Genomic DNA, 25592 nt, shown 5'->3' with positions numbered 1-25592 from the left:
GCAGTGTCCAACAGGCATAGGATCACTCACGGAGAAGAATTATGCGTCCCCAGTGGTTGTAGCCAAAGAGAACTGTGACCACAGCAGTGTCCAAAAAGTCACTGGGGGCTGTTGGAGGACAGGCTCTGTTTGCGGGGAAACAGATGTCCTTAGGGACGATGGCTGGATTGGGCTGTAACCTGGGCTGGTGGATGGGTTGTGAGTTGTGACCTCGCCCATCAGGCGAGGACCCGGCCCGAGCCAGCCCGCCTGGTTGGGGGTGCCACGCCGGGGGCAGCAGGTAACACACCTGGAGACGGGTCACCTGGGAGCGGCTCACCTGGGAGCGGCTCACCTGGGCGTACCTGGATCCACGAGTCGGAGCGCTTTCGCGCCCGGCGGGCTAGCCCCGCCCCTCGTCCAATGGTGACGCTGAGGTCCGCGGCCGTGGGCGAGGATTGGGCGCGGGCGGACGGGCGGACGGGCGGGGCGGGGCGTCCGGCAGCTTAGGCGCTCTGCCTGCGGGCGGCGCTGAGTGCTCGTCTACGCGGGCGCGGCGCGGGCGGAAGTGGCGACGCTGGCGTCCCTTGAGCCTGCGGCGGGCGGCAGTGACGGCCCCGGCGCTGACGGCAGCGGCCCGGGGGGCGGCGTGGACGCCCGCGGCGCCGGCTGGGGCATCACCAAGGGCCTCGACCCCGAAATGGCGCTGCTGGCGGAGCACCTGCTGAAGCCGCTGCCCGCGGACAAGCAGATCGAGACGGGGCCCTTCCTGGAGGCGGTGTCCCACCTGCCGCCCTTCTTCGGTGAGCCGGGGTGAAGAGGGGGAGCTGGCCCGCAGCCCTGACCCAGAGCGCACCCGCATCCTTCTCCCGAGCACCCCTCAACTAGACACCGCAAATCCTAATTCCCCACGCACCCGAGATCCCCTTTTTCTCCAAGCACTCCAAATCTTCCCTATCCCGGCCCGCTCCCAAATCCTCTTTCCCCCGAACATGTCACATCCTTCATCTCTTCCCAGACATCCCCAAATCCTCCATCTCCCTCAGACTCTCCCAACCCTCTGTCTCCCCAGACACCTCACATGCCAACATGTCCTTCAGATGCTCGCGGTTCTCCACCCCCTTGTGCACCCCAGTCGTCCATCTCCCCACAAACACCCCCACTCTTCCAAATCCCCAATCCTCCAATCCTCCATCTCCCCGAAAACATCTCTCACCCTATCATCCCCCTCTTCCCTTTCAGAGTGGCTCTCAACTCCCTCCCTTAAAATGAATCCCCCCCCCATTTCATAAACCCCCTCTTTTCTGTAAATTCTCCCAGCCTCTCCCTCATGGGACCTTGTGAACACTTCTTTCCTTAGAATTCCCTCATTCCAGATCAGAGACACCACCCACCACCCCCACTCCAAGGGCAGGAAGCCTGGCAGGGTGAGGAGGGTCCTTTTGGAGACGGAGTCGCAAAACTCTGGGGCCCCTTCCTAGGGAGAACCACCTAAAGCTTTCCCGCCATTTAGAACAGGGGTCAGGACAGGGGGGCTGCTATGTGGGGCGGCATCAGACATGGAGTGCTTGGGATGGGGTCCCAAAGAAAAAGATCCCTCCTCTATATGTCATGCCCTGGGAGGTCATAGGAGCACTGAGCCGGTTGCAGACCTTCCTTTCTCCCATCCCTCAGCCCAGCCCACACCCTGGATGGAAAATGGGAAACAGAAGACAGTACCATCGGCCCCTGCCCGTTGCTTTGCTGGTCCTGAGTAAAGGGTGCAACCTGAGCTGTGCTTTTTCCTCTTCTATGTGGGCTTGCCCAGCGCCCCGCCCTGCTGTTTCATTTGGTGGCCTTGCAGGAAGAGACCAGTCCGGAGGGCAGAGTCTAGCTGAAACCCGCAAACTGACAGAACCTTGACACTGAGTTGGACTGAAGGGAAGTGGCACCCGGGGCAGTCACTCCCTTTCCCCCCGAGTGGGTGACCAGGACTCACGGTGGGCAGTAGTCCCTGAAGTGCCGTGGGCTCTGGGGTGGTTGTGACTACGTGGAGTCGTGTGCATGCTCTCCTCCTCCACCTCTTGAGCCTCAGTATCCCCATCTGTGAAATGGGCATGCTGATCTCCTAGGCTAGCGGCAAAGAGTAAATGAGGTGGTGTGTGTAAAGTTCTGAGGCCTTAAGTGCCAAATAGATCTTAGCTGTTGGCAGGGGGAGGTGTGTGGTTGTTATTCAAGTTCCTGGATTCAGTTTTGGTTCCTTCATAGAGTGGATGATTGATTAATGAGTAGTATTTGAGTGAGTGCCATTGGCTGGTTTGTACGATTCTCAGACCTGGCTGTTTTACACCCACTGTTACATCCCTGGTACCCAGAACAGTGCCTGGCACACAGTAGGTGCTCAGTCAGAACTTGTTAAATGTATAAAACATTCTTATTTTCTGTATCTCAGTGTTGAGATAACACTGACTCTCCAGGCAGGAGCTTGGGAGCTATCTGGTTTGAGCATTGAGGAGTTGTTGATTTTTGTGACAGGTTTTTCCCCCCTCCTTGGTTCTACGAGCATTTGCCCTGAACAAGGATTCAGAATCTGTTTAAGCTAGTCGTTCTCAACTGAGGGTGGTTTCGCCTCCTCAGGGGACATCTGGCAATATCTAGAGACATTTTTGGTTGTCACAACCTGGGCGGGGCGGGGTGGTGAGGGGCACGGGGAGGTGCTACTGGCACCTAGTGGGTAGAAGCCAGGGGTGCTGCAAAACATCCTCCAGTGCACAGCACAGCCCTCACCACAAAGAACTGATCCAGCCCCAGATGTTAGCTGGATCTCAAGGTGGAGAAACCCCGAGTTAAGCTCTGTGGCCCTTTCCTTCCTCATCTTCAGCAAGGTTGCCCATCAGTTCTGCATTTGGGGGCTCCTTCATTTGATGCGATTATTGGGCCGGTTAGAGGAAGGGGGTGGTGGCGGCTGGAGCTGGCGGTGATCTGGTGCCCCGGCTGGAGAGCACCCCCTCCTCCTTTCCCTGATCTCAAAAGACCCTTGTCTTTGCTGCGAGCCTGGTGCTGTGGGCCGTCACATCTGTTGACAGAAGCACCATTTATACAGAGGCCTCAGTGGGTTGGCCCACAGAGGATAATTCTTAGCACTATTAAAAAAAAGTGATAATCCATTTATTTATTTATTTATTTATTTATGGCTGTGTTGGGTCTTCGTTTCTGTGCGAGGGCTTTCTCTAGTTATGGCAAGTGGGGGCCACTCTTCATCGCAGTGCGCCGGCCTCTCACTATTGTGGCCTCTCACTATCGCGGCCTCTCTTGTTGCGGAGCACAGGCTCCAGACGTGCAGCCTCAGTAGTTGTGGCTCACGGGCCTAGTTGCTCCGTGGCATGTGGGATCTTCCCAGACCAGGGCTCGAACCCGTGTCCCCTGCATTGGCAGGCAGACTCTCAACCACTGCGCCACCAGGGAAGCCCCCGTGATGATCCATTTTGAAGCATTAGGCTCTTCTTGGGGGAGAGTTCCTCCTGAGGGTTTAAGCTTTAGGAGGTTGCTCCCACCAGTGGCTTTTCTCTGGCACTCAGGGGTCGATGGAGATCCGCCGTCAGCTCTGACACACGGGCTTTGCCTAGGTCTTGGGAACGTCTGGTCCCCTGGATGATCTGGGTGGCGTGTTTCTGGAATGGAGCAGGCCTGGGATTATGGACACAAGAAGTCTGAAAGGCATTCGGTGCCAGTTTCCTCCAAATCAGGGTTTCTCCACCGTGACACTGCTGACATTTGGGGCTGGGCCATTCTTTGGGGTGGGGGTCTGTCCTGTGCTTTGTAAGACGTTTAGTGGCATCTCTGACCTCTCTCTACCAGATGACAGTGGCATCCCATCTCCCCAAGTTGTAACAACCAAAAATATCTGCAGGGAGACCAAGTTACCCTTGGTTGAGAGCTACCGCTCTTGTTATAAATAGGGCAGAGGGCTGAAAGCTGTGTTTTTAAAAAGTATTTTAATTCTGCAAGGAAGATCTGTTTCTCAAAGGAAAATTGAGCAAGAAGAAATGATAAATTAAAAATCTCCCTGCCATTTATTGAGCATTTACTGTGTGCTAAGCATTCTATGTTGATTAATTCACTTAATCCTCTCACAACCTTTTGAGTCAGAGTTTGTTGTTGTTATTGTTATTTAAGAGAGAATCAATGCTGACATTTCAGAGTATTTTCATTCCAAACCCATTTATATCTTTATCTATGTTTAAGGGGAAATGTATAAGCTGCTTTTTTACACCCAACAATATAGCATAACCACCTTTACCCATCAGTCAGCATTTTTCATAGCTGCCTAGAACTTCATTGTTTGAATGTGGCCATAATTTATTTAACCAATCCCCTGCTGTTGGACATTTACATTGCTTCTTTTTTTTTTTTTTTGCTCTCGTAAACTGTGCTACAGTGAACATTCTTGTATATATTTCTTTGCATACTTCTTTGGTTATTTCTAATTTTTAGAAGGGAAATTGCTCGGTCGAAGGCTGTGAAGGCTTTTAACCTGTTAGCACAACCCCATTTCTTAAACCATCATCGGTGGTGGTTTGGGACAGAATTGGTTGGGCTTGATGAATGCTGATTCTTTGGGCTGCAGGTCAGATGTAGCTCAGAACGTCTGCATCCTAGGCTAACACTTCCATATCTCCAGCCTGAGTCTCCCGAGCTGTATAGGTTTTGCTATGTCCACTTAGAGGTCAGCCCTTTGTCCATCTTCTTTCTCTACCTTGACCCAGTAATTGGATCTCACCTCTGACTGATCAGTTTGCAGCTGACTTCTGTGAGGCCCTGCCCTCTCATCTTTTATGGTCAGTTATGCAGCTGTTCTAGAGCATTTGCAATTGGAGGATGGGGGGGTGGAGGGAGGGGGAGGGAGAGGCTTAATCATTTAGTCTGGCCATTCCCTGCCTAGAAGCCTCAGTGGCTCCCTGTTACCCCGCCTTGATATCTGTGCGGTAGCCTTTCTGAATGGCTTGCAGCCCCACAGAGGGTACCATGCCATCATCTGCCTCTGGCACTTTACCCGTGTCAGTTTCTCTGCCTGGGGTACCACTCCTCTCTGGCCCACCACCTTCCTTTCACCTGGCTGGGTTCCACTTATCCTTAAGGAATCAGCTTAGGGGTCACCTCATCCGGAAAATCTTGCCTGACTCCCATGGAATCTCCCCCATTCTGACACTTTGAGTTATTTCAGTGCCTAGCACTTGGCGAGCTAGTGATGTTTGTCGAGTGAATGCTTTTGGCTCCATTCCCATTTTTCTGGGTTCTTCTAAAAGTGTTTTGCTTTCTTCTCTCTTTCTAAGTTAAAATATAGGATCAAATTAAGATACATAACTCATATCCTGTACCCATGGCAGACGTTAATAATCAATCATGATGCTGTTTTTTGCCCCTTTAAGTCTAAACACAGCCTCGGCCACTCCGAGGTCCATTAGAATTGATGCATGAGGTGACACCTGTTTGCTCTCACTGTTTAGGGAGCAACCAAAGATGCAGGAGCTGAAAGTAATGATTTCTACCTCTTGGTTCTTGAGATCCAGATTCCAGGGGTGATTTTACTTCCTTCAGGCTTCTTAGCTTAATTAAATGGATGTCCATAGAATTGAGCCTTACAGATATCTGACACTCACGAAACAGTCCTAGAGTAGCCCCAGAAAGAGTGGTTTTGCATCACTTTGGTTCAATGCTAGCTCTATTTGGCGGGGAGTTGGGGGGGAATGGCAGCCCAGAGCCACAGAATTATCTTGTTTTACAGCCAAAGAAACCAAGGCCAGAAAGGTTAGGTGACTTGCCTAAGGTCACACAGCCAGCAATTGACCACAGAGCCAGACTAGAACTCAGGCCTCTGGACTCCTTATGCAGTGCTTTTGCTGTAGTGCCTGCCTGCTTTCCTGGCTTCCTGTCTGGTCAGTGGAGCCAGCCTTTTTGGCCACCGAAGTCCTGGAGCTCTGCTGGCTCCACTGTGGCTTATCCAAGACGCTGGGAACCCCAGACCAGCTATGCAGGTTTCCTTGGAGCTGCGTGCCTCATAATCATCTTGCCAAGCTGGGACCATATCTCTTGCCTATTTGAACGCAGATTTGATGGCCGGGGCATGGAAGTCATCCAGTGGGGAGGCCCCAGACAGCTCAGTTTTTCCTTTAATTGGGACACTGAGTTAACTGCCTGGGGACCAGCCTCACCCACACCCCTTGGCCTCTAAGAAGTTGTTCTTACCATTGCAACAAGCACCTTTCAGGACTTGGGACCACAAGTTTTTTGGTATTTGTTTTTTAAGTTGATACAAATATATGTTTATTTTTGGTTTTGTATAGAATATCCCAAGAAAGAGAAACAAGAAACTGTATTAACCCTCGTCCAATAGCAGGTTAGTTATCATTTTGGTTGAGTGTCTGTTGAGAGCTGGATGCTGTAGGAACCGGAAGTAGACCGCTTCTAGGAGGAAGAAACAATGTACTTTGCGGAGGGCGGTGGATAAGTCACTTTCAGCGATGGGTTTTGCAATTTTGAACCGGCCTGCAGACTCCTCTCATCCATTGGAAGTGTGTTTGCAAGTAGTGAGTGAGGATTCATTAGCCTTGAGGAGCACCTACTGCGTGCTGGTGAGACATACTCATGAGCTCACCTGGCCCAAGTTAGAGCCAAGTAACACCTGTATAGAGGGCTGCCGCTGGCCCTGTTGTCTTATCCCGTCCGTCTGTATAACAGCCCATGAGCTGGCTGCTTTGGAGGCTTAGAGGGAAGAAGCTGCTTTGAACCCGGGTCTATTGTCCACTGAAGTCCATGAATCGAAGTCTCTAGATAGATGGATATTGGCATCAGGCAGCCAGCCTGAGCTTGAGTGCTGGTTCCATGGTGCCCCAGCTGTGTGTCCATGCCCTAGTGCTTCCCCTCTCTGAGCCTGCAGCCCCAACTGTACAAGGGGGAAGCTGGGCCTCCCAGGAGGGCCGATGGAGGCGGCCTCCCCCAAATGATGTTGGCGCCCAATGCCCAGAATCACTCCATCTTTTTGCACAGGTGGGACAGACATCCTCAGACCTTCAGAATCTGCACTTCTTGCCACACAGCCCTTGGGAAACAAGGTTCTTGCAAAAAGAAGCTGCTTCTGGCTCTTGCTGACCAGCTGCCAGGGCTTGGGGCCAACTGAGCTGCCTGGCTACTGAAGCAATTCTCACTTATAACATCCAAAGGCCAGTGCAGAGCATGGACAAATGGTGCCCACCTGCTCTGTTCCCCCAGTGATAAGGATGAAATCCTCTTGATCCTCTGGGTTCAGAAAAGTCTGGCCCTGAGGTCAGGGACGGAGGTCTGGCCTCTGCTCCTGGAGGGAAGAGGATGGAGAAGAAAGAGGAAAAAGACCCGAACGTCCACTCTGTCACCTGCTAGCTCATCCAGCCCCCGTTTCATTCCTCATCTGTGGGGTGTCTGTCGCATAGGGCTTCTTGGAGGAACAGTGCCCCATTGTGAATCGCCTCCCAGGCCCCAGCAATGTGCCTGGCAGAGCGTAGGTGCCCAGCCAACATGGGACTTGAAAGGGAATGGAAAGAATGCGTGACAAAGGGCTTTGTAAAATATAATGCATGACCCCATCATAGCTAGCGTAACCCCTGTTTTGAGTGACTCCCATGTGCCAAGCATTGAACTAGCCGATATCTCATTTCCAGTCCTTATCATGACCTTATGAATTAGGAGGAATTCGTGCCATTTTACAGAAGAGGAGACCAAGGTTCAGAGTGGTGAAGGGATTTGATCAGGTCACACAGCTAGTAAGGGCTTTGTAGGGGGCCAGCCCTGCCACAAGTCTTCCAGAGCAGAAAGGGCCTTTTTGAGCTGTTTGTCAGGGAGGGGAAATGATAGGAAGTAAGTTCCCACCTGGCAGTGTGCTTATTTCAATGAGCTTATTAGAATGGAAATGTAGGTTGCATTGTTTCAGTTTTAAAATGGCCTGGATGGATGTTAACTTCTTGTGTTACATTCTTACAGAGTTACTGGTAACAGGGTTTTTTTGGGTTTTTTTAATTGTTACAGTGTTAACTGTATCTGAGCTTTTAAAAGTCATTACAACGGATCAGCCCTCTCCAGGGTCCTATAAAACCTCTGCTTTCTGTCCCTGCCATTGCGCAGCCAGCTCACACTTCCCCTGGCTCAGAAATGATTCACTTTCTGCACTGCTGTTCCCCCGAGTTCCTTTCTCCAATCGCTTCTGAGATCTCAGACATTAATGGTCAGGAATACATGGTCCTTATTTTATAACTGAAGGGCTCCTGTTAATTTTACCCATATCAATCAACTGATAACACCTTCTTTCTCTACCTCTCTCTCCTCCCTCCCTTCCTCACTTTCTCTTTTGTTTTCTTAATCATTGGAATCACTCTTTTCTGGATTTCTTCTCTAAAGAATGATGATATAATGTATAATAATAGTTATTATAATCATAATCAGAAAGAATACTTTTTTAAAAATTTAGCCAGAATGTATGAGGTGAGGCCTGTTATTAGCCTCATTTTACAAATGCGGAAACTGTGGCTCAGAGAGTTTAACTAAATTCTCCCAGGCCACACAGCAAGTAAGAGAAATCATTTTCCCATCTGCATTCCCGATTGAAGGCTGGTTTTTGCCAAAGGGGTCAATTTTGGATAAAGAGAGTTGGCATGTCATGGGGGTGATTTTTAAAAGCATCATTTTGTAAACATTCTTTTCTCTTAGATATTAGGATAGTAGAATTTAGAATGGGAACTAGTTTTAGAAAGGTGGGCATTCTCAGGGCTCTTATGCTTCAAAATAGGCCTTATTGCAGACTGAGCCATCTCTCTCACACACACACACACACACACACACACACACACACACACCACATACCCGTGGATTAATAAATGATTCATCTCCATCAGCTGTAATTTGAGTGCCTCCCATTATGATCCTTGTAACCCAGGGTCTGTAAAGTTAATCTGCCCCATGTGTTTAACAACAAAACCTTATTATCCAGCTATTGAAAAAAAAAAAATTGAATTTGAAATAGAACCTCCCCAAACCAGGCTCCTAGAGTCATGACACAGGTACCCTCTTCTTCCTTTTTCAAATAAGTATTTATGGGTTGGCTCTGGTATTCCCACACTGAATCACACAGGCTGAAAGTGAAGCTGTGCATCTTAAAAATGGAATGCTTTTTGTTCTTGAAGGAGAATTATTCCTGAGATGAAATGAGAGGGCGGGCCAGGGCGGGGGCAATTCTGTCACTTTCTTGCCTAATGTTGGGAACATCACCTGTGGGAAGATATGGTTGTCTGAAGAGGCAGGCGTTGAGGGGCAGCTTGGATGGAAATTTCCAAATATGTGCTGGGGGCTTGCTCAGAGCATGATGGCAGGTGCTTTCCAACTACGCTGAGGCCAGAAAAAGAGGAAGTGAATGTGATTCTGTGTGGCATATGGTGACTGCTGGCTTACGGGGAATTCTGCTGTCTGGGCAATCTCAACCATCTGAACTATGACAGAGACCCGGGCAGAACTGTCACAGAGGTCATGCACAGAATGCTTGCTTAGTGCCTGTTTCCTCTTATTTTGAAGGCAATGGTGACAAAGTTGGCTATTTGTTTTCCAAGTATCTAGCAGAATCAAAGCACTGCAGAGAAAACAAGAGGAGTTTTTAAAAAACTACACAAAGCTGTCCTAAATCCCTGAAAACATACCATGTAGAGCCATTTAGAGAAGACTTGAGGGGGCCTGTGATGTCACTGGGTCACACTTTTATCATAATTCCTGTTTTTGATGATGGCCCTGTTTAGAAAACTGCAAATGGCTTGCTGTACAAAAGCAGGGACATTTGAGTTACATTTTGAGACGTTCCATCCAGAATGGCTGAATGTGAAAGTTGGTACATTCATAAAATTTGGTAGATGGAAAATATTTCACTGTTTTATTTTCTTTTTATTATTGAGATTAAATGTCTTTTCCTTTCTTCTTTTAATTGTCCATTTTTCTATAAGGTGGTTGTTGTTTTTTTCTTATTGATTTGTTCGAACTCTTTACACATTAGGGATGACAGTCTTTGGTCTATGGTATTTGTTACACAGGTCATCCCCTCCCCCAATCAGTTTGCTCTTTGGCTTAGATTGGTGATGGGATTTCCCCCCACCCCGACCCCATCCCATATAGAAGGTTTCTGGGTTTTGTAATCAGACTTATTGGTCTTTTCCTTATGCCTTTTGGGTTGAGTAGCATGCTTAGAAAAGTCTTCTAAACAGAAGGGGCCATTTGCCAACGTGTTCCAGGTAAACAAGGCTTGACTGTGTTTGGAATCTGTGCCCATTAGAGTTGGTTTCATGAAGCGAGATGGTGAAATTGTACCTGATTTTTCTTTTGTTTCTGAGACAACTTCCTTTCACCCTGGAGGTAAGACGATGAATGAGAAAAGCGCCCGAGCGCCCCCGCCCCCTGCCCTTCCCTTCTGGCAGGTTCTGGGTGTCATTCTAAAGAGCCTGTTGGCTGACAACAATGAAAAACAAGTTTGGGTTAACTGCAAAACAGGTAAAACAAGAAAGGTAATAATTTTGAGGCAGGGCTGCATTCTGTAGGAAAGGTAAAGCTGGATAACCCTCCAGAAGCATGTCGCGTCGTATCCAGAGCAGCGGCCAGTTTGAGTTTCAAGGCTTAGGCCACGGTGTGCTTGGGGGTTAAAATCATTGCAGGGTTTTCCCGTCAGAGTCCTTTCGCTTTTGTTGAGTTCACACACACAGATAGAAACGTTCTAGAAAGAAAGGCTAGAGGGAGTGGTGGCACCAGCCTTGGCTAATTGTGTCTGCGTGCCTGACTCTCGCCGTGTGACCCTGGGCCAGTCACTTGGCTCTTCTGGGCCTGGCGGCCTCGGGCTGCGCCAAAGCAAACATAAACCCAGAGCCTTCCATGAGGCGTGTTGAAGCTGGCTTCAGCTTACCTGGAGCGCCTCCTGTTTGTCCAGCACTTCAGGGCTCTGGAAAGGGAGGGGCCTGAGCCCAGCGTGGTTCAGGCACTTGTCCAGACACTTGTCCAGACACCAGAGCTGAGAGCCGAACCCAGGACCGGGGCTCTGGAGCGCAACCGTGCTCCTCCCCTGATCACAGGCGGCCCACCCCCAGATGCTGCCAGCCCGACTCCTGTGTGCCCATCTGCGTGTACACAGTGACGCCTTTCCTGCCGGCAATCGCCCCCTCGCCCCGGCCCCGTGCAGCGGGGAAGTGGATTCCGGGGTCGGTCGGCCTCACCACCTCCCTCTGCTGGGGTCCATCTCCCAGCCCTCGACTCTCCCCTCTCTCGCTTCTGCTCTACAACTGGCTCCAGAAGTCCATCCAGACCCCACATCCTACCCTACAGTAGAGCAGAAGCTCTGTCCCTTCATGGTAGCCACGACGCACAAGAACAGCTGCCTTGGGGCCCGGCTCCTGCCAACCACGGCAGCCTCATGACCCGAGTGACACGCTGTCGGGAGAAGGCGAAACAAAAAGCCTTTCTCCCCGCCATCGCGGGGTGGGGCGGGCACTCAGAACCATAAAAGAGCCGTTTCTAGAGCCAGGGAAGCTGAATAACATTCTGTGCATGTCTAAAATGCATGCCCAGTGGCCTGAGTCGCTGGGAAAAGCTCGGAAGCCACCCACGCATGGTTGATGATGATCTGTCGCCAAGCCCTGGTTCCACATCTCCAACGTGGGATGGCTTTACTCGAACGTCAGCCGGCGGTGGGAATCAAATCACGGCCAGGCTCAGGGCCCTCACTTGGCACATATGGCGCCTGCCCCATCACAGCAACTCCACAGGGGTGGTCCCTTTCCAGGCGGGGAAACTGAGGCCAAAGCCCCTTTCCATAGCCTCTGCCTTGTTAGTCGCGTGGGTCCTTAGACCCGGTGCATTGGGTCAATCTTCACTACAAGAAAGTGGCTAGAAGAAGAACCTGGCAGGAAATGTGCCTCTAGATTCACGTTTCCTATTATCTGCCGCCTCGTTCATGCTGGGGTCCAGCTCCATGCCAGGTGCGGGGGGCACAGAGGGGGACTGAGGCCCCCTGGTCTCTGCCCTCTCTGAGCTCAAGTCCATGGCAGGGATGGGTGGAAAACAGAGTTACACGTGGAACCACCATCACGGTAGCAGTGCAGTGGACTTGGAGAAAAAGTGGAAGGAAGAAGTATGACTTTTATGAGCAGAAAAAAGTGACATTCTTTTTTTTTTTTTTTTTTACTATGTAGGTTTTTATTTATTTATTTATTTTTGGCTGTGTTGGGTCTTCGTTTCTGCGCGAGGGCCCTCTCCATCTGCGGCAAGTGGGGGCCACTCCTCATCGCGGTGCGCGGGCCTCTCACTATCGCGGCCTCCCCTGCTGCGGAGCACAGGCTCCAGATGTGCAGGCTCAGTAGTTGTGGCTCACAGGCCCAGTTGCTCCGCGGCATGTGGGATTCTCCCAGACCAGGACTCGAACCCGTGTCCCCTGCATTAGCAGGCAGACTCTCAACCACTGCGCCACCAGGGAAGCCCCCTTTTTTTTTTTTTTTGGCTGTGCTGCACAGCATGTGGGATCTTAGTTCCCCCACCAGGGATTGAACCCGTGCCCCTGCAGTGGAAGCACAGAATCTTAACTGCTGGACCACCAGGGAAGTCCCAAGTCTGACATTCTTTTCCAACTTTATATATGAAAAATTTAAAACATACAGTAACCCTGTTTGGGAAAAGCATCTTAGGAACTTGTGTAGAAATCAGCGATTTTTAGAAGATGGCTGCTATCATCTGCTGATGCTGGCTTTCAGCTGCCACATTTCCAGCCTCCAGCCAACCCTGCTCACTTCAGACTGGCCCCCACAATCTGAATTGGCTCTGGCCAGTCCATCCTGTTACTGAAGGCAGTGGTTTTTGTATACTGACAGACTCCCTCAGTTTGTCTCAAGTCTGAAGTCAAGGGGAGATTCTGTCTGCAACCAAAGACCTCTGTTCAGTCCTGAATGGCGGGGCAGGTTTGTCTTCCAGTTCCAGGGCTTGTTCCTATACTTGGTGATCCTAAGGGAATAGTCATACCCCTTCGATTGTCTAGTTGGTGAATATATGGTGCAGTGTTAAATACATCGCAGCCTTAAAGCTGTTTGCCCATTTTGTCTTTAAAAATCTGAACAGGGCTTCCCTGGTGGCGCAGTGGTTGAGAGTCTGCCTGCCAATGCAGGGGACATGGGTTCGGGCCCTGGTCTGGGAGGGTCCCACATGCTGCGGAGCAACTAAGCCCGTGAGCCACAACTACTGAGCCTGCGCATCTGGAGCCTGTGCTCCGCAACAAGAGAGGCGGTGATAGTGAGAGGCCCGCGCACCGCGATGAAGAGTGGCCCCCACTTGCCGCAACTAGAGAAAGCCCTCGCGCAGAAACGAAGACCCAACACAGCCAAACATAAATAAATAAATAAATAAAATTTAAAAAAAAAAAAAGAGAGAAAAAAAAATCTGAACAAATGGCTAGCGAACTCTTGGTGAAATTTAAATATTAATAAAATAGTATACCCATAAAAAAATAAATAAATAAAAAATAAAACGTACAGCAAAATTGAAAGAATTTTACGGTGAATATTCATGAATCTGCCACCTAGATTCTACCATTAATACCTGACCATACCTGTCTATCCACCTCTCCATCCATCCATCAATCCACCTCATGTCTTTGGACAACATACATTTTGAAAGATGTGGAGGTGAAGCCATTGGCCATCCCTTCGGAAGGGTTTTTTTTTTTTTTTTTGGCTGCGCTAGGTCTTCGTTGCTGCGTGCTGGCTTTCTCTAGTTGCGGCGAGCGGGGGCTACTCTTCGTTGCGGTGCATGGGCTTCTCATTGCGGTGGCTTCTCTTGTTGCACAGCACGGGCTCTAGGCGCACTGGCTTCAGTAGTTGTGGCGCGTGGGCTCAGTAGTTGTGGCTCGAGGGCTCTAGAGCGCAGCCTCAGTAGTTGTGGTGCACGGACTTAGCTGCTCTGCGGCATCTGGGATCTTCCCAGGCCAGGGATCAAACCCGTGTCCCCTGCATTGGCAGGTGGATTCTTAACCACTGCGCCACCAGGGAAGCCCCCCTTTGGAAGGGTTTTGCCAGTCCCTATGCTCCGCATCCATGGCACCTGCCCGACTCCTGTGAGGCTCGAAATTGGTGACCCTTGGTTGCACAGTCAAGAGGGGAAGAGTCTCCAGTGGTGGAGAGTCCTGGCTGTCTTGCATTATTATTATTTTTTTAAAGGAGGTTTCTTTTTATTTATTTATTTTTTGGCCACGCTGCTCAGCATGCGGGATCTTTGTTCCCCGACCAGGGATTGAACCCTTACCCTGAGCAGGGAAAGCGCTGAGTCCTAACCACTGGACTGCCAGGAATTCCCTGCATTCTTATTTTAAGTCTGGAATGCGTTGTCCTTTGGGGGAGTCAGTGGTAAATGTCCCGGGAGAGAACACATTGCAGGGCTAGCAAATTGCACAGCCTCCCAGGTTGGCCTTGCAGGATGAGGTCAGCGATACATCAGGGAAGATGAAAGGGTGGGTGGAATCATTACCTCATTAATGCCCTTGGCAGGTCCACCTGGGAGTCCAGAGCGCCCGGGATCAGGTGGGACAGGCAGCCTGCATCCCCCCACCCAGCAGCTCGGAGCAGCTCCTGTGGCCACCCCGGGGGAGGTCCAGTGTAGCCCCGTGGAGGGAGATGTGCTCCCACAGGCGTGAGAGAGGCCAGTAGCTGAGAGCGGTGGGCTCACCTCTCGGCCCGAGGGTTCTGTGCCCGGGAGCCTGCAGCAGGGCAAGGCAGCCGCCCCGGGCCCCATGAGGGCCTCAGTCGGGAAGCAGGAGAGTAGAGGTGGCAGGGGACACAGGCCCAGTGTTCCCACTCAGCGGAGGTCCTGAAGGACCTGGTGCCTTCCGAGCCTGGGTGACATTTGCTGGACCGTGGAGCCTGGCGCTGGTCACGCTACAAAGTCATAAAGATGGTCACAGTTCATGCACTGAGGGTTCCTGTGCTGGCCACTCTGCTAAATGCGTTCAGCGTGTGCATTTTAATCCCCACGTCAACCCTATGAAATAAGTACCACTGCTGCCCCATTTGACATGTGAGGAAACTGAGGCACAGGAGACTTGCTCAACTGGATTCAAACCCAGGGTGTCTGGATTTCTACCCGACCTTCTTTCCATTGGGTTTTGGGGTATTTCATTTATAACGTCCAATGCTGTTTCCCCAATGCACCTTTTTTGTAACGGCTGTGATTAGAATGTTCCAGATGGCCGGCCAGGTGTGCTGGGTCACCTTGGGTGGAATTCAGCCCACAGGTGTCCCTCCCCCAGTCCTCCGCCCCTATGCGGTCAGTTGGCACGCGCACCGAGGCCCCAGCCTGGCCAGCGGACAAGGGGAAGCTGGCGCTGGTGTTTCCCCGCCGTGGGTTTGGTACCCACTTGTGGCCTGCTTGGGCATCTTTGCCCCCTGGGCTCTGTATCGAGGACGGTGAGAGGTGTTGGGGAAGCACAGCTGTCTTCAGGCTCTGAGGTGAAGTCCTTGTTGAGTCTGCTCAGGAGAGAACCGGCCCTTCCCCATGCGTTTCCTCCTTGCCCAGCCCTTAGCAGGGAGCTCTGACCCGTGCGCTGTCTCTGGTCCCCTTGACAGCCTGCTGGGGGATCACAGAGGAGGGAAAGGAGGAGAGACAGTCCACAGTCAGCTCACATTTCCCATGGAGTCCTGAGTTCCAGGCACTGCCAGTTTCTAGGTCCACATTTCATCAACTCAAAGGTGCCACCTATTTTTAAATGCTCTGTTTTATGAACCACCAAGACAGGAAAAACGCCTCCAATTAAGAACATTCCGATTCCAGAGGTGAACAAAATATGTGTCTTGGAAGTGGGTTGTTTCACATCATCCTCACAGCAGCTCTGATCGGTTCTGTTGGCCCATTTGCTAGATGGGAAAGCTGAGGCTCAGAGAGCAGAAAGGACATGACCAAGCCCACACTGCCAGTGTGTGCAGAGCGGGTATGGCGCCCCAGTTCATCGAGCTCTGTTAAGTGACCAGAGTCCCACTCCTGGTGGGTTCTCCTGGGCTCTTATAAAGAGTCGCAGAACGGTGGGGCCTCTGGGTCGCCAGCTCACTTCTTCCTTAGAAGCTGGTGAATGAGGCGGGTAGGATGAATTGGGAGATTGGAATTGATATATATACACTCTGGGTACTATGTATAAAATAGATAACTAATGAGAACCTACTGTATAGCACAGGGAACTCTACTCAGTGCTCTGTGGTGACCTAAATGGGAGGGAAATCCGAAAAAGAGGGGATATGTGTATACGTATAGCTGATTCACTTTGCTGTATAGTAGAAACTAACACAACATTGTAAAGCAGCTATACTCCAATAAAAATTTTAAAAAAAAGAAAAAAGAAGCTGGTGAACGAGCTCTTCTTCCAGCTCGTAAGATTCCTCGAGCTGCCTCCTGGCCAGCTGGTTCATTAGTGGCCTCCGCCTTGTCAGCCAAGATGGTTTCTTAGAGTATTAGTTTTGCAAGATACTCTACACTGTGCTGTCCAATTTGGTAGCCACTGGCCACATGTGGCTATTTAAATTTAAATGAATGAAAGTTAAATCAAATTACAAATTCAGTTCCTCGATCACACTCACCACATTTCAAGTGCTCAATAGCCACATGTGGCCCATGTTAGACGGTGCAAATATAGAACATTTTGTCTTAGGAAGAGAGGGTGCTGTGGATAAAACGGTTTGCCGCCTAGATAGTCCAGTTGTATTTTTTTTTAGTATTTATTTATTTATTTATTTGGCTGCGCCAGGTCTTAGTTGCGGCATGCAGCCTCTTTTAGTTGCGGCATGTGGGTTCTTAGTTGCAGCATGTGGGATCTAGTTCCCCGACCAGGGATCAAACCCGGGCCCCCTGCATTGGGAGTGCGGAGTCTTAACCACTGGACCACCAGGGAAGTCCTAGTCCAGGTGTATTTTAAAGGCTCTGACAAGTCCTGCAGTAAGAAACTGGTCTCACTCAGAGCTCAGCACTCCAAATTGCCCGTGAACCATTTTAACACTTAACAAACAGCTCTGCCTTTCCTTAAACACACCAAGTGACCTCCCCTCCTGTCCCCATGGCCCATGGAGGTCCTGAATATCACTCTCGTTGGGAATCTAAATCTCTCTTCTTATTTTGTCCCCAGATTGCCTCGGCTCCCCAGTGTTTACTCCCATCAAGCTGGACATAAGTGGCAACATCACAGTACGTACTTGGCCCTGCAGCCCCGGTACCCAGATCAGGACTCTGTAATCCAGCCCCGTCACCAGTGCCCTGCTTCCTGCCACAAGTTCCCCAGGCCGAGGAACAGGAAGGAGGTGTGGAAATGGGCCTGGCCCCCAGCTTCTCTGACTTGGGGCTCCAGGTTCTTGGTCCTCTTTGCGGTCATGCCATCCGGTCATAGCCAAACTAGGACCACAGTCTGGAGGGTTGACCTGAGAAGGAACCTACTGGTTCTTGTATTCACTCTACCAAACAAAAAATAAACTCCAAGGTCCACAGGTGCACTGACCCTGCCCTTCCCTTCCCCAATGCTGAGAGCTCCAGACGGCATCCCCCAGCCACTGACCCTCCCCCCATGAGGATCCACTCTGAGGCTGGGTCTGTGTCATTATCCCCATTTTATAGACGAGGAAGCTGAGGCTCAGAGCTGTTGAGGGGCTCGTAGCACGGAAGTGGCAGAGGTGGAATTCACATCCAAACTGCCTGGCTCCAACTCAGGAGCCTTCTTCCTGGACATCTCAGAATCCTAAGAGCCTATTTCCATTGGTCCACAAAAGTGAAACTTCAGATGCTTGGGGTTTGAGGCGCTGTCAGTAGTGGTTGGAGAACGTGGACTCTGGGGCCTGGCCAGTGCTGGAACCCGCTCGCACCTGCACCAGCTATGTGACCTTGAGCACGTCATTTCCCCTCTCTGAGCCTCAGTTTCCTCATCTGCAAATTGGAATTATGACAGCAGCATCAGGGTTGCCGTGAGGATCAAATGAGGCTGTGCCCATAAAGTACTTCGCAAGTCCTGTAAATGCGAACAGTCATGGTTATTGTCATGACAAGCCCCGCTGCAGGTCCTGGCGCTGGGGGGCAGGAGAGCGAGGCTCTGGCGGGGCGCTCCTCCACCCAGCACGCGGCAGCCGTCTGTGGGGGCAGCCTTCCTAAGGGGGAAACCCTGTGTGCTCCGTTTCAGAAAATCAAAGCTGTGTATGACAACAACCCGGCCAAGTTCCGGACCCTGCAGAACATCCTGGAGGTGGAGAAGGAAATGTATGGAGCCGAGTGGCCCAAAGTGGGGGCCACGCTGGCGCTGATGTGGCTGAAGAGGTGATGGGCTCGGGTGGCTGGGTGTGTGTGGCTGGTGGGCCCGGAGGCCTGCTCTGCAGAGGAGGGACGGCCAACCCCGCCACTGCCCCACGGTGTCTGCTCTGATGGGGCAGGACGGGCACTTCCTGTCTTTCACATAGGCGCTCTTCTTGTGTAAAGCTAGTTAGTGACAGAGAAAAAGCACCCTGGGGGCCAGGGCCAGCCTGATGGTGACGCTTCCTTGCTTGTTCCAGCCCCACCAGAGGCATAGCAAGCCGGCGGGTACTCTGGCCATTGTGCTAAGCTGTTTAGACACCCAATCGCATTTCATGTGCTGTGAGTTAGGTGTGGTTATCCCCATCTCCCAGAGGAGGCCGCTGGGGCTTCTGGTGGCCAAATCACATGCCCAGGGCACAGGGGCAGTGCTGGGACTGAGTGGCTGAGCACAGTTGTGCAGGTTGTACACTGCACAAAGATGTTCCGTCTAGGGCCGGTCACATCACACACATGGTAGATTTGTATATTATGACAGCTTCTTGACAGAAATACAGCATCTTGAGGACAAAGAACTCTAATTTGCACAAAATTCGTCCTGTGGCCTGGGGGCAGGGTACCCCGATATGGGATATGAACTCAGACAGTCTTACCCCAGAGTTGACAGTGCTTGTAACCGTGATACATATTGTCCTCATAGCACATATTTGGAGCCGCATACAATTGTTCCATCTTACAGGTGAAGCCATTGAGGCTCAGAGAGGCCAGGCAGCTTGCTTGCTGAGATCACGCTGCACTCTACCAGCTCCAGAATTCTCCTTTAGCTGTGCAAACTGCACAGTCCCTGGCAACAGCTGTGAAGCCAGGGACCCATTCTCTGTCCCACGGATGTTCCCAATGTTGCCCTTTCTCTGGGGCCTGGAGTCAGGAGCCAGGAAAGGCGGTCTTCCCCTGTCTCTCTCTCCATTCCCTGAAGCTACCCCACCCCCACCCCCATGCACTTCTTTGGTGAAACAGAACAGAAAGAATCTGCTCCCTGGAGGGTGTGGCCTGTGTGGGCGTCTGGGGGTAAATGGGCTATAATTAACAACCTTATGGCCTATTTTATGACTCGCCCCCCACTGAGCTACCTACTCTTGTCTGTCAACAAGAGAATCACAGACCTGGAATAAGGAAAGCCCCTGGGTCTATCCATTGGCAGGTTCCGTAGGTTTCTCAGGAAGAGCAAGCCAGAGAGTGACGTTCAGATCAGTTAGATTGTTTGTGTCCAGATCAGACATGGGCAGAGCCAGGTGACTGGGAGAGCACATGCCGGTGGATGTCAACAAATCGAGCACATAATAAGCACCTGCTGTGTGCTGTGCATGGTGCCGGGTGCATGGGATGATGCTTGGAGAGGCATGGTCCCTCTTAGGGCATCACAGCCTGGGCAAGGGGTCAGGCTGGTGGGCAGATCCTGACAGCTGGATATCAGACCCTGGAGCAGAGAGAAATCAGAGAGGGCTTCCCGGAGGAGGATCGCCAAGCAGGGTCTCCAAGACTGAACAGGAGGGTTCCAAGAGGAAGAGGCCTTGCAGAGGCCTTGGGATGGCAGGAGAGGCACAGCATATCTGCCCCTCCAGGAAGATCTGGTCTAGCCAGGGCCCGGGATGCAAGGCAGGAGCAGGGAAAGATGAGATGGGATTGGACAAGGATGAGTTCCAGCCTCCTCAGGGGTGCTAGGGAGCCACTGAGGGGCATGAAGCCCATTGGCAACAGGGTAAGATGGGGCTTGAGAAGGAATCGTCCCAGCTGCTGGTTAGAGGGGGATCATTTGGGCTGGGAGAGGCAGGGGCTCAGGAGAGGTGGTCAGCCAGGGCAGGGCTGGGACTGGACCCTGAGCTCACTTCCACACCCCAGGCTGATCCCCGATGGTTGAGGGCTGTGATCCAAGCATGGAGGATTTCCCTTCACCTCATAGGTGATAAAGCTTAACTTTTATTCCTTTAGTCCTCGGGCCCAGAACTCTTGCCCCTAAGAACCCCCCAACCTGAATCCTACCGCCCTGCAGGGAGGGAGCAGAGGACCCCAGCTGGGGAGTGAGACAGGCTGGGTTCACATCCCGGCCTTTGATTGAGCTTTTGGGGTACCTCTGTGTTCCCTTCTGTGAAGTGGGCAGATCATGCTGAACTTAGTCTCACAGGGCTGAGGGGAGCAGATGAAATGATGTGGATTGAAGGGCTAGTACTGATCTGATTTTCAACTTGGTCACCCTGCCGTGACCCACACCCTTCTTCTGGCTCTTGAAGCATCATTCTACCCCAGAGGAAGGGCTCAAGTGGCCATTGGAGGATGCAGACGGTGGCTCAGGCAGTGATGGAGGCGGGGAACCCACAGGGTCAAACTCGCCTGTGTTCTCAGCATGTCCCTGGTGTATGGTCCCTGAGCCCTTTGAGGACCAGAGCTGTAGCTTCAACCCTGCACTGACTGGCTTCATCCCTCAAGCACTGATGGCCATGTGGCCATGGAAATAGGCAAGACAGGCCCAGACCCTGCCCTCATAGACCTTACAGCCCAACAGGGACTGGCCCCAGGCCTGGTATAGACGAGGTACTTGGGACATGTGACGTGAGCCGGGGAGTCACGTTACACGGAAGCTGTTGTAGACACATGACAGTAGAGGAATCATCACCCCCTTTGGGGTGTCCATCCCCCCCGGCTCACTGTGGTAGGTTAATACAGAGCACATCCGGGTCTCCGCGTGCGGCGCTGGTGGGTGGTGCCGACGGGGGCGTGCAGGGCGCTGAAGCGCCGTCTCCCTTCCGGCTGCAGAGGCCTGCGCTTCATCCAGGTGTTCCTCCAGAGCATCTGCGACGGCGAGCGGGATGAGAACCACCCCAACCTCGTCCGCGTCAACGCCACCAAGGCCTACGAGATGGCCCTCAAGAAGTACCACGGCTGGATCGTGCAGAAGATCTTCCAGGTGAGCCGCCCGCAGGCCCGGAAGGACCACCGGCTCGCGGGGCCCGCCCTCTGCCCCGCGCCCTGGAGCTGCGGTCCCCGCCCCCCTCCCGCCCCGGCTCAGGAAGGGCTCCCCTGTCCATCTGGGGTGAGGCTGGTGCTCCGAAGGACCCCTGCAGCGTGGCGGGCATTTTCCTAGATGCTCCGTGGTGGTTCTGATGAGGGGCCTGATTGGGAGGCCATGGGAGGAACCAGGGCAGAGACTGAGGCCGTCAGGTTGATGGTGGGCTGGCCTCACTGGCCCCTTGGATTCAACTGGGACCCTCGCACTGGGGTGGGGAGGGGAGGAAGGGCCCCTGTGCCCACGGGGGCGTCTGCTGAAAGAACATTGGCCCACGAGGCCCTTGGTGACTTGTGTTGGGGTGGTGATGACCACAGGCCTTCAGCACCAGCCCGGCTTTGGGAGAGGTCCCCTGGGGAGGTGTGGAGAGCCTTCGGGGTGCCCTGTACACTGTCATGCTGCCCTTCCTCCTGAAGCGCCCACCACCCGCTGTTCCTCACTCCCGTGAGAACCGGCATCTGAGGGCTGGTCTCTGTCCCACGTGGCACAGGTCGAGGGTAGGCTGGGTCGGGAATCTGCTGGATCCAGGCAGGAAATAGGGCCACATCTGGGCCATCTGCCCTGGCAGGGCTGGGGACAGTGCTCATCCTGGGTGGGTGCCGCAAGAGCCCTGTCCCCCACCACTCCCGGCAGAGCGTTGCCCCCCCTCCCCCGTGAAGGCCTCACGACCACCACCTCAGTAATAACCACGTGTCCTGGATGCCTGGCCTGGCGGGCTGCCCGTGGAGGGCGACCCTCACAAATGCACTGAGAGGTGCTGTCCTTGCCTCCGTTTCACAGATGAGGAAACTGACGCCCAGAGACGTTTAGGATCTTGCTAGAGGTCACACAGTAAGAGAAATGGGCAGCTGGGATTCTACCTCCTGAGCCTCGGTATCCTCATCTTGCAGATGGGTATAAAATAGGCCCTGCCTCACAGTCTCATTGTGAAGAGTCAGCGTGTTACTCCGTATAAAATGCTTGGCATGTGGTTTACACTCAGCAAATTGAAGCTATTTCTATTTTGATTCCTAATGATAACGTTATTATTTGTAATTTCCTCACCTTCTCAAAAGGCTTGTAGCCTAAGCTTTTTATCCGGTTGCATCCTTTTCCTTCTGGCTCTGAAATTCTGTGTATGTCTGGTTCTCTGGACTTTTCAAGTTGTCAGGGAAGCCCTGAAATTTAGGGAAGTATCACCCCCTGAAGGACAAAAGAGGAACAGCACAGATCAGCTGTCCTCTCCCCAGCTCAGAAAGGTGGGGTCTCAGGAGGAAGCTGTTTACTTTCTCCAGGGCAGGGAGCCCCGGGGGAAGAGGCTCATCCACACCGAGCACCTGCTGTGTGCCTGGAGCTGTGCTGAGCACTTTGCATGACCTCCTTAATCCTCACAAAGGCAGCCCGATTGGGTGGGTGTCATTATTATCCCCATTTACAGGTAAGGAAACTGAGGCTCAGAGAGGCTAAGTAACTTGCTCAAGGCTCACCGCTGGTCGGCAGCACAAGCTGGAATTTGAACCCAGGTCTGTCTGTCCCCAAAGCTTCCTGCTGTCTCTCACCGGGGTAGAAGGGGACACACGTCCCCCTTGGCCTTTCCCATCCAGCACCACGAATAGCACAGACCCCTGCCCAGCACGGACCTCTGGGGAGTCCCCTCCCAGAACCCCGACGGGCCTGGCCCGGTGGCTCAGGATCTCCACCTCCGCTAACACTGCGCACCCTCCTCTCACCCGTCTCAAGGCAGCACTGTACGCGGCCCCCTATAAGTCCGACCTCCTCAAAGCACTCTCCAAGGGCCAGAACGTGACGGAAGAGGAATGCCTGGAGAAGACCCGCCTCTTCCTGGTCAACTACACGGCCACCATCGACGTCATCTACGAGATGTACACCAAGATGAATGCCGAGCTCAACTACAAGGTGTAGGCCAGACCCTCAGCGGGCACCCCGGGCCGCATGCCCCTGACCACAGCCCCCCGCAGGAACAGGCAAACCCGAATCACTGTGAATCCAGCCGGCCGGCCACCCCCAGCCTGAGGCGCCCCCCGGAGCAGCCCAGAGACGGACCAGGGTCTGCAGGGGACCGGCCCTGCTCTTTTAAAAGTCACTTTTGGGGTCTGTCCTCCTGGAGCAATAAATAACGATCTCACTTCCGAATTTCATGACAGCACAGACTGACTTTATGCCTTCATTTCAGTGTGATAAAAATTGATTAATGTTTCTAATCAAGTCCTCGGGTTTTTTTGGTTTCCCACCACCACCCCATGCGGAGCGTGACTCTGGGGGAACCGGTGTCAGGCTCCTCACTTTAAAAATAGGCGCGTGTCCTGAGGATCTGGCTGAGTGATGTTTGGGGTATTTTAAGGACCATGAGGGGGTTTGATCTGAAATTATACAGGGCCCCTATTGTGGGATTTTTTTAAAGCAAACTGGCGTGTGTTCTCCGTGGTTTGTACAGCCCAACCTCACAGCACTGTCATTAGAGCCTGCTCTTTCTTACTGTCTTTTGCTAGACAGTGTTTTTATAGCTGAAACCAACCAGCAAGCCTTTGATGACCAAGGGGAGGGTTATTTTAAAGCTATCAGGCACAAATAATTGACCATAGATGACTGTATTTGCATTCTTCTCCATAATTATCTTCTTCAGGGACAGCTTTTCCAACCTAAGAAACTACCTACCATGTGTATTCTTTCAAGGGGAAGAGGATGAACCCAAGAACACGCCTTGCTGCCTTAACTGTCCTTCCTGGCGCTAAAAAGAGCTGTATTTTTGAAAGTGTTGGGGCGAACAGAACAACCCCCAAAGAACTGATATGTGTTAAAAACCCAGTGAGGAACAATTGGTGATTTTTATGTGGAAACTAAATAATCCTTAATAAATAAATCTCTATTTTGGAATCACATTGGTGTGCTGTTTTGGTTCTTGATTCTTTTTTTTTTTTTTTTTTTTTTCCGTTCTTTCTGGATCAGAGGTTACAACTGGGGATAAGTCAAGGACCTGTTTTCTGGCCTCCAGGTCCTATTTCTGGTTTAAAAAAATAGAACTGGTTGCCACATTGAGAAACTGGGGACATGTCACAGAAAAAGCTTGATTTCTAGCTTCTTTTGAAAAATCAGACTGCCTGTCAGGAGCTGAGAGATGACTGCCCCCTTGGCTGGATGGGAGGAGTGGGTGGATATATTTTCCACTTTGCCTCAGTCCCCACCAATCCCTGTTGCCTCCCCAACCCTGTGACCATTGGTTATTTGAGCTTTATTGTGGGCTGATGCTTTTTCTGTTACTAGGGTTAAATGTAGAAGGAAATATTTTACTTCATTCCTGCTCCTACAGAACTGATAGTCTAGTGGGCAAGATGGACCAGTAAATCACCAGTGATGATATAGAGTGGTCAGTGCCCAGAGGGAGCCTGGGGCTACAGGTGGGGGGAGCCACATCTTGGGATGACACTGAACCTCGATGGAAGGGTTGGGGTTGGGAGGATCCCGGTAGAGGAGGAGAAGGAGGGGGCACTGCAAATCATAGGCAATGTCCTGATGGCTTGACCCAGAGCAGGCTGTGTGTATATGAGACATCATGCCACTGAGGGATTTGAATTTGACCCTGAAAATTATGGAACGCCTTCAAGGGTCTTGCGCACAGTCAGTTGGATATCCAGTTCGGAAGGCTCCCTCTGATGTGGCCAAGGGTTGGACGCCTGAACTAAGTTTTTTGCTGTCTCTGATTTTATTATATTTTCTAAGGTTGCTGATAGTAGGAATGCCACTGATCTTTCTAAACTCTAACTGCTTTTTAGGATTTTTCCCTTTGGTTATAAAATTCTGCCAACAAAATGGTAAAATTCTGTGTATTCCTTTTTAAAAAGAGCTTTTCTTCATGTTTTCAACATAATACAGTGAGACCGGGAAGGCAGTTTCTTTGTGGAAGGTCAGAATATTCCCAGGAGAGCCTCCTTCAGTCCTGGTACCTGCCTGGCCCCAGGAGCCCTTTGGGTTTTTGACCCCAGAGACAAAGCCAGCAGTGCATCTATGCCTTCTCATTTCATCCTTGTCAAAGTGGGACTGAGTTCTGCCCGGGGCAGGGAGGAAGGAACACATTGAGCACCAGCTGTATACCAGGCCCTGCACAAGTGCTTCATATGCATCATTTTTGCAAGCGCCCTGACATGTGGGCATCAGGAGCACCATTTATCAGATGAAGAAACTGAACCCCCCAGGGGTTCAAGAGGACTCGGCTAGGGTGATCCTGCCAGGACTG

General features: G+C 51.8%; 1 protein-coding gene across 1 annotated transcript; it reads left to right on the top strand.

The window, feature by feature from the left end:
• The first annotated feature begins 532 nt into the window (after positions 1–532).
• GLTP (glycolipid transfer protein) lies at positions 533–24240 on the top strand. The gene is made up of 5 exons (XM_007180111.2): positions 533–782; positions 17156–17214; positions 18194–18327; positions 21112–21262; positions 23081–24240. The coding sequence occupies exons 1-5, from the start codon at positions 680–682 to the stop codon at positions 23261–23263; spliced, it is 630 nt and encodes a 209-aa protein (XP_007180173.2). The 5' UTR covers positions 533–679; the 3' UTR covers positions 23264–24240.
• Positions 24241–25592: the final 1352 nt, after the last annotated feature.

This window comes from Balaenoptera acutorostrata, chromosome 13 (assembly GCF_949987535.1).
Source record: "Balaenoptera acutorostrata chromosome 13, mBalAcu1.1, whole genome shotgun sequence".
In the NCBI taxonomy this organism is placed as follows: Eukaryota; Metazoa; Chordata; class Mammalia; order Artiodactyla; family Balaenopteridae; genus Balaenoptera; species Balaenoptera acutorostrata.
The sequence above is the reverse complement of the archived record's forward strand: the minus strand, read 5'-3'. Positions and strand labels throughout refer to the sequence as shown.

Coding starts and splice junctions, on each gene's coding strand:
- GLTP (XM_007180111.2), top strand. CDS start 680: ATGGCGCTGCTGGCGGAGCACCTGCTGAAGCCGCTGCCCGCGGACAAG. Junction 783..17,155: donor CCACCTGCCGCCCTTCTTCG/GTGAGCCGGGGT, acceptor TTTTGTCCCCAG/ATTGCCTCGGCTCCCCAGTG. Junction 21,263..23,080: donor TCGTGCAGAAGATCTTCCAG/GTGAGCCGCCCG, acceptor ACCCGTCTCAAG/GCAGCACTGTACGCGGCCCC.